Source organism: Uloborus diversus, chromosome 1, assembly GCF_026930045.1.
Source record: "Uloborus diversus isolate 005 chromosome 1, Udiv.v.3.1, whole genome shotgun sequence".
Classification (NCBI taxonomy): Eukaryota; Metazoa; Arthropoda; class Arachnida; order Araneae; family Uloboridae; genus Uloborus; species Uloborus diversus.
In genome coordinates, this window is record NC_072731.1 from 39545576 (window position 1) to 39563483 (window position 17908).

The 17908-nt window shown below is 34.3% G+C and overlaps 1 protein-coding gene across 1 annotated transcript in view; it reads right to left on the minus strand.

Moving 5' to 3' along the window:
- Positions 1-17692, minus strand: part of LOC129229446 (corepressor interacting with RBPJ 1-like) — a 41374-nt gene extending 23682 nt beyond the window's left edge. Inside the window, exons 1-2 of the mRNA XM_054863759.1 lie at positions 17502-17692; positions 1080-1174 (exon numbers count right to left, since the gene is read on the minus strand). Of these exons, the coding sequence (XP_054719734.1) occupies positions 1080-1174; positions 17502-17573 (167 nt within the window). The 5' untranslated portion in view covers positions 17574-17692. The remainder of the gene's footprint in view (positions 1-1079; positions 1175-17501) is intronic.
- Positions 17693-17908: the final 216 nt, after the last annotated feature.

Here is a 17908-nt window from a genome sequence, read left to right on the forward strand (position 1 = left end):
GTTTCAATAAATTTGCTTCAAAGGTTACCTTTTAGTGTCAACAGTACCTTTAATCATCCACTTAACTTGACAGTATTTTGGTTCTTTAAAGTAAAGCCACATAGTTTAGTTCTTTTTGTTTTTAAACCAGATCTTAAAAAAAAAAAAAAAAAAACATTCAGTAATGAATCAATCTTCTGATTCAAAAGTATATTTGTTTTGTTTACAAATTTGCATATTTTCAAATGCATATAAATTAATAGGTTCAGAAATTCCAGAACATGTTTAATTCTTGACATTGAACGTAGTAGTGGGTCGCATAGATTAGTTTTGCGTGCCGTATGTTGGGATTGGGAACTACTGTTTTAGAGCATTAGAATTCCTCTATTTCTGTATTCTATCGCCTGACTTAAGATCTTTATTTTCTAAAACATTCAACAAATTAAGATAAACTCTGATAAATTTAATAATAAATTCCTTACGAGTGATGGAATCGAACTTGCATGCAATTGAATTGCTTTTTTTTTTTTTGAGTGGGCGTGGCAAAACTAAGAACGTGAAATTTTGCTACTACAGAATATGAAACATAAGAAGTGTTGAAAATAACAGAAAATTCAAAATATAAGTAATGTCCAGGCAATAAAATCACATCTCAAAAAATGGCAAGCGGCTGCGACAGAAGTGGAAGCAATGAGATTTCAAAATTCAGATTTGATTTTTGGAACGTTCAATTTTCCACTTTCAATAGCTTTTATGTGCTATATTGTTAAATCACTCAAGATTTCTAGTGCTCTTTTAGCTACTGTTCCTTTCTCTTTGTCCAAGACATTTTTCCATGACTTAAAATAAATTTCCATGACTTTCAATGAAAATTTCAATTTTCCATGACTTTTCCAGGTCTGAAATTCTGTTTTTTTTTTTCCATGACTTTCCAGGATTTCCATGACCCGTACGAACCCTGAATAAAATAAAATAAAAATAAATAAATAAATGTAATAGAATCATCTTTTAATGGAAGAGGGGGTGGATGTCATTTTTGTTTCTTTCACCTTTGTTTTAAAAGCGGTTTGAATTTAGAAGCTGTATGAATAAAAACTTGCCTGTTGTTGTATAAATCTTGTTCTTTTTCATACTGAGTTTTTAGCTCTTCTTGTTTTTTCTTTTCATTTTCAGTTTTCTGTTCAGCCATCCATGCCTGCAAGAACAGTGGAATTGTTACACAAATACCAAAATGACTCAAAATTACAAACTTTTAACAAACCAGACTTAAAAACAGTTTAAGCTTATGATCAATTTACAATTTAGGGGGATGCTACTACCATTATGTATGAGACATATTTTATTTATTTTTTAAAATTCTTTTTCATTAGATCAGCATTGAAAACTCAAGCATTGATTAATATTATCTCATTTTACATACTGTTATAATTGTACAACAATTACATGCACAACGTAATTTCTCTCAGTTTTTTAAAATTAATGAATAATTATAAAAAAACTGAGAATAATTATGCAGTGCATGTAATTGTTTAAGAGTATGTAAAATAAGTATTAATGGTTTGTCTTTCTGAAATGAAAATGACTTTGAAAAGAAAAAATAGGGTAAAAATATCACATGTTACAGTGGAATTGCCCGGTAGCAAATTTTGGGAAAAGCTCAACCTTGTTACCAAAAAAATACTAAAAATGTCTTTGATAAAAATCAATCTTTTGCTTGAAATATTTTTCTTTTCTTCATATTCCGGAAAAGGTAGATTTTTAAAATAAAAAAATGGATAACTATGACTTGTTAGTTAGTAATTTGAAGAAAAAAAAATAAAATAAACAGAAAGGCAATTTAACAAACATTAACATTAAAATTTATTATATCTGACAGGTTGTAAATATAAAATATGTATCTATATACAATAACACCATTCAGTTTTAGTATTTTGCATAACAATAAAACATTTTATGACAGTGGCTTAAAATGAAGCAGAAATGGTATTTAACTGATTGTAAAAAGGAGGCAGTTATCAATTTATACTGTAGTATGGTTCCCCCCCCCTACATATAACTTCACATTGGATAGACTGAATATGAATAGGTAGTACCTTTAACAGATTCAGGATGGTCTAACTTAGGTTCTGCACTTTCATTTATCTACATTTGTTCCTTGGAAAAGAATATAAATATGGGTTGGCATGCTGGCCTTTTTTTCTATTTTTCATTTCAGCAAAAAATTAAATGAGCAGTTTGATTTTCTACCATGGGACGACATGGGAGACATGATTTTCTACGACAGGAACTAGAAAAAAAGTTCCCTGACTTTTCCCTGATTAAGTTCACTAAACTTCCCTGATTTAGGTTATCAATGATAATGGTTTCCTTTCTTTGCCCTACCTGAAAAGCATTGCATATTAAATAAAATGCAGTATTTAGAAAAGTTTAAGCTGTTAACTAAAAACATATTTTGAAAAGATGCTCCTTTTTTCTTTGGTAAAAATAGTATATTTTACTATATAATAGACAGAGAAATATTGTAGGAAATCTAAAACGAATACTTTACTTCCAGGAACCAGTTAACATAAGAATTCTAAGAAATTATTAAAACCACTCTTAAAGACATATCTAATCATGATAAAACTAAAAAATTTAAATGGAAGTAATCTTGAACTGAATTTTCAAGCAGTATAATTGTAGCGGCAAGAATAACAAGTGACAGTTAAAGTATAGAAGTAATGTAGTTTTACTTACGTAAATAATACTGCCAGTGCAGGTAAACGACACTATCTGCAGAAATAAGTTTGAGATATTTGCAAAAAATGTGGTGGACTCAGTACTAACAATAGGAAAATGTTGGGATTAGACGTATTCTTCCTGCCACTTTTTCAGTGGAAACCAAATAAGCGAGTATGTACAATAAAGATAACTTACAATAGATGATAAAAATGCAAAAAAAAAAAAAAAAAAAAGTGCAGTTATTGCCCTTTACTTGTACATGCCAGAATAAACATATTTATGTACAAAAAAATGAAATCTTTCAACAACCAGTCATATTGAGCTAGTCTCTAATCAAGAACTTAGGTTTTAATGAATGAACTATTAAATAATAATAAAAATATTTACTTATGTACACAACTCAATTTCAAATGATTTCATTAGTTGTCGGAAAAAAATCTTAGATTACTTTAGTAACAAACAACAATGAAATTCAAAAACAATTATTAATTTTGAAATGTATATATGGTTTTAAAATAAAAGCCTTAAAGTCTGGAAAAAAAAAAAAATCCCTTCGTGTAATTGTGACAGAGAATAATACTATGGCAAAAAAAAAAAAAAAAAAAAAATGATTTTCAGTCAAAATTCAATTTTAGCAAACTAGTTAAAAACACCAAGTGATAACTTTTAAGGCTTTTTCAGCATTAATTATAAAACAAAGATTTTTTCTTGAAATTGTGATAACACATAACAGTATGCTAATTACTTCAAGACAATGAGTAAAGGCAAGGGAGCAAGTCATCAATGATGGCTTCCTCTTTGCCCGTAGGGTTGTTTATTTTACGTAGCTTGGAATGCTTGGAAGGAAAATTCAAGTAGGGTAAAATAAACAACTTTACAGACACAGAAGCAATATTAGGAAGCTCATCCTAAAATTGAATACTTTGATTTTGAGGAAAAAAGATGCACAAATATGCGGTACTGCACAATTGCACCTCATTAATTTTACTTTTTTAAAACAAATAATTGACAGAAAATTCGTAGGAAATTGAAATACTTCATTTTGCAAGGAAAATTTTTTTTTCCTTCATTTGATCAATTTTCTCTCAATTTTTGTTATTTTTTCAAAATTCCCCGATATTTCCCTGAGTGATAAAGTTTCCTGACTTTTCCCTGATCTGCCGGCACCCTGCATGAGTTTTATTAAATATTTCTTATCCTCCCAGTTTTTTTTTTTTTTGAAATTGTTCAATTCATTGACGTTTTTTTACATTGATCTTTTAATAGAACTTATTTTAGTGGAACAAGGTGCCCCAGGCCCGGGGTACCATACAGATGGGGGACAAAATAATATGAACACCTATGAAAAAGTATGCCGTATTTCACACTTATAGTACAGCCACGCCACCTGCAACAGAAGTCTGCCACCTGGTGAGCGTGAAGAGGAACCTATCAGTGTCTCAACAGTAGTCACAAATGTTGTGTGCTTGGTTCTAAATTTCTGTAATAAGTTGAGATGTCAGACCTTACAAAGTTCCAAAGAGAAATGATTGTTGGGGCGCGTTTAAGTGGAGCATCGGTTACGGAAACAGCAAAGCTTTTGGGATGTGCAAGAGGTACGGTGTCAAAGGTTATGACAGCATACATGAAAAAAGGTAAGACGACGTCTTCAAAGCACCACAGTTGCCGAAAGTCAAAGCTTGCTGATAGGGATAGAAGAGCTTTAAGCGCATAGTAGCCCGAAAGCGCAAGCAATCCTTATCCGAAATAACATCTGAAATGAACAGCCATCTCCAGGACCCCGTTTCAAAAAAACTGTCAAAAAAGGAACTTCATGCTGCGAACATTTATGGCAGAGTGGCAATTTGAAAACCCTTGGTGACAGCAACTAATGCTTTCAAGCGATGCCAATGGTGCAGAGACCACAAAGTTTGGTCCCCACAGATGTGGCAGCAGGTAATATGGTCAGATGAATCATCATTTACCTTATTTCAGACTACTGGGCGCGTTTATGTCTGGCGAATGCTCTCAGAAGCCTTTAACCCTGAATGCCTCTTGCCGACTGTGAAGCATGGGGGTGGCTCAATTATGGTATGGGGTGCGATATCTTGGCATGGTCTTGGGCCACTTGTTATTCTGCATGGGCGTGTCAAATCTAATCACTATCTGAGCATTCTAGAGGATCATGTCCATCTGTTTGTCCAGACTGTGTTCCCTGGAGAGCAACCGCTCTTTCAAGACGACAACGCCCCCATACACACTGCCAGACGTGTCCAAGAATGGTTCGAAGAGCAGGACAGTGAAGTTGAACATCTCGCCTGGCCCCCTCAGTCTCCGGACTTAAATATTATTGAACATTTATGGGGATATTTAGAGTCCAAACTTCGTTCCCGATTTCCACCTCCATCCGGACTTTCGGAATTAGAGACCATTCTGCAGGAGGAATGGCTTAATATCAGGGTTGGCCGGATTGGACCCAATGAAAAAACCCATTATTTAGCCCACTTTTGGGTTTTTAAAATTTTCTGAGAAGTTTAAAAAAAAATTAATTTAAATACTTTCACAATTTAAGCTTCTTTTTCATTTCTTCTTCACCACAGACATTGGACATAAAAAATGATTTTTTTGAAATAGTATTTCTCAACTCTTAACAGCATTAAAAAAATGTTTCAAAGATTTTAAACAAATATATTTAACTTTTTTCTTTAACTGATAAATAAATGGACTCAAATTATTTTGACTAAGTCCTGTCACGTCTGATTTTCCCAATATTTGCAGATTGTACAGAGGGAACTACTCTAGCTAAAAGGATTTCATGTGAATTATTTCCTGCAAACAAACACCTCGCAAATCTCGAATAAACACAAGATATATTTTTTAGAAATTAACAGATTTTTCAAACGGTCGGGCAGAAAACAGAACAGGATGTACAGTATTTTTATTATCTTATGAAAAAGTTTAATATTTCTTAGTTTGTACAAAGAAATAGAAAAACTGCCAACATAAAATTGAAAGAAATATCTTGATTAAGCTGGAATTCAGTAAAAAGGGAGTAAAAACTACTTGAGGTTCTACAGTGGTTTTGCATAACAAAATGAAATACAGGAAAGTAAAATGCAAAAAAAAAAAAAAAAAAAAAGTAGTAGCAATTAAAAAGAAACAATAGATTTTCTCACTCGAGAAGTAACTTTGCCTTAACTGTTGGTAATCATGAAAACTAAAAAATCTGAAACTTCACCATTCTTGGGTTTTGTCGTCTTTTATACTTTTCTTCAGAAAACGCTGAATTTTAACTAGTTTTCCAGCTTTTTTACCCCAAGACAATTTTTGCGCTTTGTCCATATACTTACGCTACAATATGCTACAAGTACCCCAAATTTTCCCTAAAAAAAGACAAAAAAAAAAAAACCCACATTTCTTTTAAAAAAACCCAGCATTAGTTGGGTTACATTTAAAAAAACCCAAAAAACCCTGGGTCCATGGACTTTTAAAAAAAAACCCGGGTTTTTGCCAACCCTGCTTAATATTCCTTTAAATGTTGTCCATGACCTTTATGCATCTATCCCCCGTGGCATTCAATCTGTTCTTCAATCAAAGGGTGGTCCCACCCCCTATTAATAAAATTTTTTCCTTATTTCACAGGTGTTCATATTATTTTGTCCCCCATCTGTAGCTTGCAATGCAAAAACAACTTTTGTAACAATTTTCATCTCTATATATAAAGCAGATGGAGTTTCTTTGTTTCTTTCTTTGTCTGTTTGTACCCAATGGCCAGAAGACCCCATAGCACCTACAGCCCTGAAACTTGGCACAAAATTCGAACGAACTCCGTTGTTTGCATCTCAATGCCCAAATTCTAAATTTTTAGTTAGTTTTTTCATAATTAAATGTTTTATGTGATTTTTAGCACTTTTTACCTCACAGACCCGCAAAAATAGTACCAGACAAATTCTTTTTTGTACTATAGTGTAGGGAATTTGATTTTAAAGATGATAACCGAAAAATTTTTGAAGATAGACCAATTTTTGCATTTTTTATGAATTTTTGAAAAAACCTTTTTTTGTGTTTTTTCCTGGGTTTAATTTTTTTCTAAACTCACCTGACAGAAAGTATGAGAGATTTTTTTTTTTGAAAATTAAGTATGTAAATTGTGAAAATAATGAAGTTTGTTATGCTTCAATGGAGTAAATCTTTTCAATGTCCGCAAAATTAATAAAGCTTATATATATTAAAAATGGAGCAGTGTAAAAATATGAAATTTTTATATTATTATGTTTGGCGGACTAGAACCAGGAGCGTGAACAAGGGGGGGGGACACCTGTTGGCCTGAACCTGAAGGGGGCCCAATATTTTTTTAACTAGGCATGAAATATAGAAGTAAACAACATGTAGGGGGCCCAAAATTTCTGTGAACCCCCCAGACTAGAACTAAAATAGATCGATAATTTGTTTTAATTCCAACTTGATTAATCATACTTATTATTTATTTGTTTATTTTTAATTTTGAAAATTAGCTTTTTATAAAATGTTTGCCACAACCAAAATCTTTTAAATAATGCATGATTAAATTTCAGCTGGAATTTTGTTTTAAAAACTATTATATGGACATGGAGGTCTATACTACTGTTGCATCTCCCCCATTACGGAATAGAGGGCGTTATTAAAGTGCGGGAAGAATGTACTTCCACTTCAACTTTTAGTCATCCATTCTTGCATATTCTGTTGTCCTCGTGTTCTTGTGTGTGCCGTCGTTCTGTGATGTGTGTAATAAAAGCCTTTACAAAATAATGCTTGGGTCCTCCTTCCATTAAATTAAATTTGACCCTGCTCGTGTTCCAACATTTCTGGCACCCGACGTAAAAAGAAAAAAAGTAAAATGGAAAAAAGCTGCCTGCTTCAACGTAAAGTGCTACGCTCAGCAGTAACAAGAACGATAACTGAGTTGGATAACTGCTTCACAGCAAACGATGTCCAATCTGCTTCACTGGCATATGCCAAACTTGAGGAAAAGACGAAGCGTCTTTTTGAAAATGACGAATTCGTCATTAGTTACTTCTCTTCAAATCCGGATTCGAACGCGGAACCAGACAAGATTGTGGAGAATGAACTTGAGCAAATTGAGAATTATCGGGATAATTTCACGGCTGCGAAAGTTCGTTACCAAGACTTTTTAAAAACTTTTGAAAATCCAGTACAGCAAGAACGAAACGTCCCCACGTCAACTGAACGTTCGAGTATAAACTTATCGAAACTGCAATTGACTGAATTCGACGGAAATATTAAACAATGGTTTTCTTTTTGGTCAATGTTCCAAAAAATTGACGAGGATCCAAAAATTGAGGATGACGTTAAATTTGCGTATTTAATGCAAACAACAAAAGGTAAGGCTTTTGATTTTGTTCAGTCTTATCAAGTGTCTAAAAGTGATTATAAAGTTGTTATCAAAAACTTGAAAGCACGTTTTGCGAATGATAAAATGCTTATTGAATTATATGTACGCGAACTGTTGAAATTGGTTCTAAATCAATCTCAAAATTTGTCTTTCACTAACTTAGTTGATCAGTTAGACACTCATTTGCGCTGTTTGGAAAACTTAGGTGTGACTAAGGAAAAATACGCATGCGTGCTTTATCCTTTAGTCGAAGCCTCTTTTCCTGAACAAATTTTAATAGCATGGGAAAGAGAAAGGAATTCAATTTCTCGTAACAGTAATACAAATTCGCATGACCTTAGGCAACACTTAGAATTAAAGTATCGGGCCCTTCGAAAACAAAAATAGTGCGTTGTTTGTGTGATTCTGCATCACAAAGGTCTTACGTAAATCGTAAACTCGCAGAATTTTTGAACTTAAAAACTGATCACTCGGAATTTCTTAAACATAGTTTGTTTGGCGGTGTTGAAACAGAAAAAATTCAACATTCCGTATTTAAGTGTGAACTACAGGAAATTCGGGGAAATTTTTCGTGTGAAGCGATACTGTTAGATAAGGATATAATTTGTGGCAAAATTCCAAAAATAAGTAAATTTGATGCCGAATACTTCACTAAAAACGGAATCCTTTTATCGGATGTGGAAACCGATGATTCTGAAATATCAGTTTTATTAGGTGCTGATTATTTGGGAAAAATTTTAACTGGTGCCATAAGTCAGCAACCCAACGGCTTGACCGCTCTTCAAACTTATCTAGGGTGGGTAGTTATGGGTAAATCGGTATCCGACGCCACTTGTTCTAATCATGCCATGCCTATAATTTCATTGCTAAACGCTAGCAAAATTTGTGACCTCTGGTCATTGGATGTCCTAGGTATATGGGACCCTGTAGAAAACAAAATAAAAAAGGATATTGATGATGAAACCGTTTCTTTTTTTGAAAAAAACTGTTAAATTTTGTGATAATAGGTATGAGGTAAATCTTCGATGGGTTGAAGGGCATCCAGAGTTACTTGATTTGCGATTTCAAGCAGAAAAACGCCTCAAAAATATGTCTTCTAAACTTATTTCCTCAGGGAAATTTGATTCTTATGACAAAATTTTGAAAGAATGGAAACAGTTGGGAATCATAGAGCAGGTCCCGAGTAGTGTTAACGGGGAAAACTTATCTGAATAGAGATGCCGGTATTTACCTCACAGAGCGTCTTTAAGGAATCTAGTCTTACGACAAAAATACGTCCAGTTTTCAACGCTTCTGCAAAAGACGAAAATTCAATTTCCCTGAACCAATGCTTAGCTACTGGACCAAACTATATTGAAATGATCCCTTCCATTTTGAATAAATTTCGCAAAGATAGATTAGGCGTCATTTCAGACATTCGCAAAGCATTTTTGCAGATTTCAATTTCCCCTAGAGACAGAGACTTTTTGCGATTTCTGTGGTGGAAAGATTATGAAAAACGCGAAATTGAAACGTATAGGCATTGTAGAGTAGTCTTTGGCCTTTCTTCGAGTTTATTTTTGCTTATGTCTACGATTTATCATCATTTAGATAAAGAAAGTAGTAGTGAAGTTGCCGTAAAATTGAAAGATTCTTTCTATGTCGATAATGTTGTTGCTAGTGTTCAAAATGAGATAGAACTTCAACAGTTTCGAACAACAGCTTGTCAGATTATGTCAAAAGCGGGGTTTGAGCTCACGGGTTGGGTATTCTCCTCAAGGTATCAAAACGGGGAAAAAACAAAATGCTCAGTACTTGGTCTTTTATGGGATCCAAGTGCGGATTTGATATCTTGCGATCTCGGCAATGTTTCGACTGAAATCAACGATTCGTATTCAAAACGGCAACTTTTGTCAATTTCGCAAAAGATATTTGACCCGATCGGTTTTACAGCACCCGTGACACTCATTCCAAAACTTCTAATGCAAAAAGCGCGGAAAAATTATAAGCTAACATGGGATCAAAAACTGCCGCCTGAAATTATCGAGGAATTCAAAAATTGGCTTGCTAGTTTGAAATTTTTGGTATTAATTCAAATTCCGCGCTACTTTGGGGGTTTAGTTGATGAGTCAACTACCACAATGCATATGTTCAGTGATGCAAGTGGGAAAGCCTTTGCAGCGTGTGTGTTTTTGAGAATTGAGTGCGGTAATGAAATTCAGATTAAATTAGTTCAGGCAAAGTCACGCATTGCCCCTCTAAAAAAGGATCCCGTCACCAAAATGAAAACTGAAATGTCCATCCCAAAACTCGAACTCTTGGCTGCAGTAATCGGCACTCGTTTAGTTCAGAACGTCAAAACATCACTGAATATTGAGAATATCCAAACTTTCTACTGGACTGACTCGGAAGTTGTGCTCTGTTGGATAAAAAACTCAGGAACTTGGAAAACATTTGTGCGTAATAGAGTTAAAGAGATCCATTTAAGTTCGTCGAAAGAAGAGTGGAATTTTGTTCCATCACAGATGAACATTGCAGACATCGCGTCCAGGGGATGTAATGCACAAACCCTCTTCAGTCTTTGCTGGTGGGAGGGTCCCATTTGGTTGAAAAATCGTGCATGCTGGCCAGACACCCAAGACTTTGATTTATCAGATGGTTTGGAACTCGCTTCTAGAGAAAAAATACCAACAGTTACGACGAATATCACTCTAAACGATTTGGAATCTAACTTCCTGGAGTGGAGTAAGCGAATTTCAAGATTTTCTACCATCATACGAATTTTAGCCTACGTGAAAAGATTCATCTATAATATAAAATCAGCAGTACATGGTAAAAGAAACACTCTTCTTCATGGACATCTGAGCAGGGAAGAGCTCTCCAAATCGGAGCTCGAAATTTTCCGTTTGATACAAAAAGAGACCTTTGTCAAAAACCGTCGACTGATTCCTGCTAACTTTGTGGTTAACTTTGATTCTGATGGTCTCCTCAGAGTGGAGACCAAACTTTACTCTACAGATAACGAAGATTATTTTAGAAAACCGATACTGTTGCCGGACAAGCACGAGCTTGTTTGCAAACTCATCGAAGATACGCATCGAACGTATAATCATGCAGTTGTACAGAAGCTCGTTTCCATCTTACGAGAGAAGTATTGGATACTGAGATCCAGGAGAACTGTCCAATCTGTAGTGTCCAAATGCGTGATTTGTCAAAGATTTAAGTCAAAACATGCCACTTCTGTGTTTGCACCTCTTCCTGAAGATTGTGTGAGAATGTCAGCTGTGTTTGAGACAACCGGTGTCGACATGGCTGGTCCTCTGTTCCTACGAAATCGTGATAAAGTCTGGATAGCAATTTTCACATGTGCAGTTTACCGTGCCGTTCATTTCGAACTTGTCTCGGACATATCAACCCAAAGTTTTCTTCTTGCATTAAGAAGATTTATCGCACGTCGAGGTCGAGTAGCAACAATTTACTCTGACAATGGTAAAAATTTCGTTGGACTAAACAATGAGCTCCAGAACATCGATTGGAGTGTCATTATTTCTCACTCGAACTTGAAGATCTCTTGGCACTTCAACCCTCCAACCGCCGCTTGGTGGGGTGGTTGGTGGAAGAGGGTAGTCCAAATGTTGAAGGAATTGCTGAGACGTAATGTAGGAAAAGCTTGTCTCCAATATGATGAACTTCACAACGTCGTGTGTGAGTGTGAAGCCCTGCTAAACAGCAGACCCCTCACTTATCTCTCGGAGGACCCCTCTGATTTAGTAGCTATAACACCATCTTTATTTTTGCAGGATCAGACTGAATTCTGCGTCGAAGACTTAGAGCAGAATGACTTAAAAAACCTTTGCAAACGTGCAAGGCACCTCCGCGCCGTTAAACAAAAACTTAAAATTAGGTTCCAAAAAGAATATCTCTCCATTTTAAGGCAGACCAGCAAAGGAGTACAAACTCCACTAGCTGTGGGAGATATTGTCTTAATCAGTTTGGATAATAAAAAACGTGTAGATTGGCCTTTAGCCAAAATTATTGAAATTTACAAAGGGCGTGACGGTGTCTCCCGCGTTGCAAGATTGAAAACTCAGAGTGGTGAATGGTACGACCATTTCAACGTTTGTACCGCTTGGAAACTTCAGGTAAAATTTCTGAGTTAATGAGGGAACCAATAACCACCAGAAGTGGTAGGATCGTTAAACCTACGACACATTGAGCTGATATTTTAAATATTTTAATGTCAACATCTACATTTGAATGTTTTAATTGTGTACTGTAATTTAATTCAGTGTTATATTTTTGTGAGTTAATTTTAAAAACAAATGTTTAATTGTCTAGTTATTTAAATTTATAAGTTTAGGTTAAACTTTAACTTTTGTGGGCGGAGGATGTTGCATCTCCCCCATTACGGAATAGAGGGCGCTATTAGAGCGCGGGAAGAATGTACTTCCACTTCAACTTTTAGTCATCCATTCTTGTATGTTCCGTTGTCCTCGTGTTCTTGTGTGTGCCGTCGTTCTTGTGATGTGTGTAATAAAAGCCTTTACAAAATAATGCTTGGGTCTTCCTTCCATTAAATTAAATTTGACCCTGCTCGTGTTCCAACAACTACTATTCCAATAAGTTCGAAATTCATCACGTGTGTATCAGTGGTTCTTCTTAAAACATAATTGGAACTCGGTACTCGATAACTAGGTACTCGGCGGAGTAGTGAAAGGCCGAGTACTCGGTACTCAGCCAAAGTGCTACTTGGTACGTCTCTAGTAATAGTCAAAACATTTCACCCTCTTCAGAAAAAAGTTTTCAAAAATGCGCAATAGCTTTTTTTTTTTTTTTTTAATTTTTAAAATTCAGAGCAAACACATGTATCTTCAAGCTTCCGTCGATCAGTCCAAAAATAAACTCTTCCTTTATGCCGCTAATGTCACAACCTGGATTTCGATATTGAGGAATCAAATCCTAATCCCTACAATGCTTATCTTTTTTTTTTGCTATTGCTAATGGTAGCGCTTGCTTTTCTCTTCCCTTTTTCTAACTTAGGTATTTTATTCCTTTTTTGTATCTATTTTACGTTGTGTTACATATTTGTGCGAATTTCATTCAATTAAAATAGTGAGGTTTTTTTGCAAATGCTACTTTTTGAACACTACGGAGAACAAGAGAAAGATTTTTTTTTTTTGCTGTATTTAATTAAATGAACAAAGCTCACAGTTTTTTTGAATGTTCTTTGTTTAGATTAGGGAATAGGCGGGGAGGATAAAATAAAGAGATGGATAAAAAAAATTAGAGATAGATCCTATAGGTAGATAACCGAAAAAGGCGGCAATTTTGCCGTAAAAAGGTGAATAACACAAAACGCCACTGGAAACAGGTATATAAAATATTTTATTCAAATCAATATCGAAAAACACAATCGATTAATTAATACAGGTGCCAAATTTAATCTAAACAGTCCCTGTAGGCGGCGAACATGGCATACAAAGGTGAATGAAGAGTAAGTCAAACAGAAAGGCAAATGGCATAAAAAATGGAACTAGCTGGTTGCCGCTAGCGGCTAAAAAGTGTGTACACATTTTAGTTCAAGAAAAATAATCATTTAATATTGGGGGGGGGGGGGGAAGGCTGGATTTTTTTTTTAATTCAATGGACTTCAAATCCTTAGCACAGGTACTGCTAGTGATATTATCCAATATAAAACTAACTTATATGTTGTTTTGTGTTTAGAATGAAAATATCCAAACTTTAAAGATCAATATGATATTAAATTAAACCATAAACAGTTGAACTTGCTTAATACGAAATCACGCCTAAAATGAACATTTTGATCGTCAAGTTTGGTTTGCTATATAATTACATTAAAAATTTCTCGTATAATACATACATTAAATTGAAAGTATCGGCTAAGACCAACAAAAATTTCTAACATCTTTATTTAAATGTTCGTAGTTGAATACTGCAATTCTCTTTTTTAGAAATTATTCATCATTTTGTCAGGTACTAGAAGTCCTATTGTGTATCAAGAAGAAAATATTAAATATTTAGCATAGAAAGTAAAGCCGTACATTTGTTTATCCATGGATGACATTGCAATTTACTTGGAGATAAAACTGTTCATTTTCCAGTGTGGATTACTACCTACTCCGCGATTGTTGATTATTATCTTCCTTTTTTGATATTTTCCATAACATTCAACTTTTAAATAAGAAATAAATGATTTTTCTGAATGTATTAAAAGTTAAATAACATATGTATTAGTAGTAAAAAATGTTAAATATAATTAAGCATTTCTGCAATTTTTCGCAGTATCATTCATTCATGGTTATTACGAATATAACGTCTAATATGAACAAATGCGCTGATTTTTGACATTTCGTATTAACCAGTCCAACTGTAATATACATTGAGCAACTTTCACTTTTGCCCTATTTTTGCCAGAACCATCTATATTTCCTCAAGAATCAGCAGAACATGCATCTTTATCAACTTCACTGTTGCTATTTTGCGAATATTGCTTTTCCATCTTAAAAGTTTTCAGTCTTGTCGGTTTCTGAAAAAATGCTGTCACAACACTGCTGTCTACAAATAATTATGAACTAAAAGAACTTTCTCAAGAGATTCAATTCAATTTATTGCTAAATTCTTCATGAAAGCCATTTGAAAAAAATAAGTTACAGACTTCTGAAAGTTTACTCAACACTGCCAAAATAATTGGCTTTCTCTGTATTTAGGACATTTTTTTAAGGCATTGGAAATGTTTTAATATTCATATTTTCAGTTTATGCAGGGGTAGAAATTAAGAAAAATAAGTTACTAGCCCAACGGACCAGTAACTACGAAATTTTACTGGTCCGTACACAATTTTAGTGGTCCATTCTTGTGTCCTGGTTTTAAATAAGAAGCAATTATAGAAAAAAATACAAAATCTGTACAACAAAATTATTATGATAAAGAGAATCAATTAGCTGTTTTCAACAAAATTGTCTGAGTGACTGGAGAAGAGAAGAAAAAAGATTTCTTTTTATTAATACTAGCCCAGGAAGTAAGGCAAGAAAGTTTATTTATATCGTCGCTTTGGAAGGAAGGCAATAGGGTGGCAAAAACAATATGTTATAGCAACGTACCTAACATAGGTGACACCTGGTCCTGGAGAGGTAATTTGTAGCAACACCAAATTTTGAAATTTGTAGTCCTAAAAATGCTTTTTAGCTTTATATTTTTCAAAAACTTGCTATTTCACTTAAAGTGTCAACCCCCAGACGGGTAACACCTAGGGTGGTTCACCTCCCCCTCCCCCCATAGCAACAACCACTGTTTATCGTGCTGTAGAACTTTATTTTTTCTTCAAAAGAAAACCTAAATATTGTAATTAAAGGTGCAAACATTCTCTCCACAGTTTCAACAAATGATGTTAACAGTTTTTAAAAAGAAAACAGGAATAAATTTTTACTGGTCCAATAGACCAGCAAAATTTATATTCTACTGGTCCGATGGATGTTTCTGTGGTCTGGGACCAGTGGACCACTGTTAATTTCGAGCCCTGGTTTATGAGTTATATTTACATTAAAGTTATGCATGCGGTTGTAAAAATTCTTCTTCTAATTATTTTGAAATTCAGAAAACTTGCTTTAGACCAGTAATTTTGTCTAACTATTAAGTGGAACATTAAGGGGAAAATGTTTTTAGGTATTAACATTTTAATGTATTTAAAAAAAAAAAACATTTTGAACCATCAACATACGGACTCTCCTCTGCTGACACAGTTCACAATGATAGAATTTTGACATTTCGCTGACATTCTGAAGTAACAAGTATTGGTAAAGTGAAAATAGGGAAGAAACTTGCAAAAACCAACCGCATAGAAAAAAAAATAGATTTGATTTATGCCATTTCTAACACTATGCATGACTAAAACTAAGGAATAGTTATACTTCAAGACAAACAAAGAGCATTTCCCCCATAGGTTTCTAGGCTCTCCTCTGATATGCCCCCCTCTTGGCGAGATTTTAATTTTTCGCTCGATACGAAAATCGCCAATAAGGCGATAACTTGGCAACCCTGGCTTTGCAACTTGAACGCTGGAAAGTAGTTTCTCGAAGTCTGTCTTTTTGCACGTGTGTGTGTGGTAGGAGGTAGGTGCTCATATGTTCCGCTCTTAGGGAGATTTTAAGTTGATTAAGTTTTAATGTTAATTTAGTTGAATTTTCTATTTTAATTATGAGTTCGGTTTGTGATGTTGTCCAAATGTATCAATTGAAATTTTTGAATGAATCTTCTTTTTCTTTTTCGTCAGGTCGTCCAACGTTTGGACGTACCGGAGTCCTAAATAGATTTTTTATATATATATTTTATATTTAAATATTTTTGTAAAGTAATGATAATAAAAAATGGGATAATTTCCCTAAGAGCGGAACATATGTGCACTGCCTCACGTGAGGAAGTAAAAGAAAAGTAAAAAAGGTAAGTGAACATATTTTGAATTATTGTGTTTTTAGTGTGTTTCTGGTAGTTTGTATTTTGGTCTGGTTGGCATTTTTGTAGCACAAAAATGGTGTTAATTTCACATAAAATCTGTGACTTTATTGTATACTGAACGGAGGAGATCTGTGACTTATATCCGACTGTGATGTATATTAAAAGTCGGAGGGATAACGGACCGAGCGGCAGCGAGGTCCTGGCGAGCCCGAGGTCTCATAGTACTTTCGTAATGAGACCGAGGCAGGGCCGGCGAGCCGAGGTCTCATTACGAAAGTACTATGAGACCGAGGGCTCGTATCCCGGAGAAACAACGGAAAAAAATTAATGCATTAATTTCATTAAATAATTAATGACATAATTTGAATTTTTCCTGTTGGCGCTAAAAAAGCATCGCTAAGAACGATGTATGACATATGACGTCATACATAGTTTTCTTGGCGACGCTTTTTTGACGCCAACAGGAAAAAGTCGCCAAGAGGGGGGTATATCAGATTTGTTCCGGTTTCTAAATTTAAATAACGTGTTCTGAGATGAAAAGCATCATTTTCGTTTGGCTAGTTTCAGTAGATAAGTTAAGCATAGCACAATTCATCCGCAGAATAGATTTTGGGTTGCAAAAAAACTCAGTAAAGCAAAAAGCTACTGAACATTTACTTTACAACATATGATTAACGCTTCAATCTTTCCTATAAAAAGCCAGTTGATTTATCGAAGAAGTAATATTTTGCTTTATATTTGATAATTCACGGATGAAACAGCGAAAATTTTTTTTTCTTTTTTATGCATTTCTTTAAAACGTATCAGGCCTCACTGCATTTAACATGATTACAAATAGAAGTTTACATCAAGTTAAATTAACATGCATCTGAAAGTTGAGATTGAAAATGTTTCAGACTAAAATCATACATTCCTGCAATAAAAAAATAACAACTTTAAAACTGGGTCCTAAAGACAAAATTACTCAAAAAATGCTTACTCGTTTAATATTTGCTTTGGACCCTGGATGAAAAGGTTTCTTGCACATATAGTTATTATATCCTTTGCCCATAGTTGTGTTTTTAAAATTTCACCACAAATTGCTGGTTTCAAAATCGAATATAGGCTACAGCCTAATACAAATCTAACGAGTGATTAGTACTAAAATTTGTGTAGCAATTGACTTTGGCATTATTTATTTACTTTTCTATAAATAAAGTTAGATTTCATCATTTCACTTCAGCTTCAGATCAGAAAAATAATCTATTTATGCTTGAAAATCCGGTTAACTGGTTGCTTTCGATGTCGTTTTATTAGCCTTCACCGGTTGATCTACCGGTCGACCGCAACTTAGCTGGTTGATTGGTAGATGGAACCAGATGACATTTTTGACCAATTATATGTATC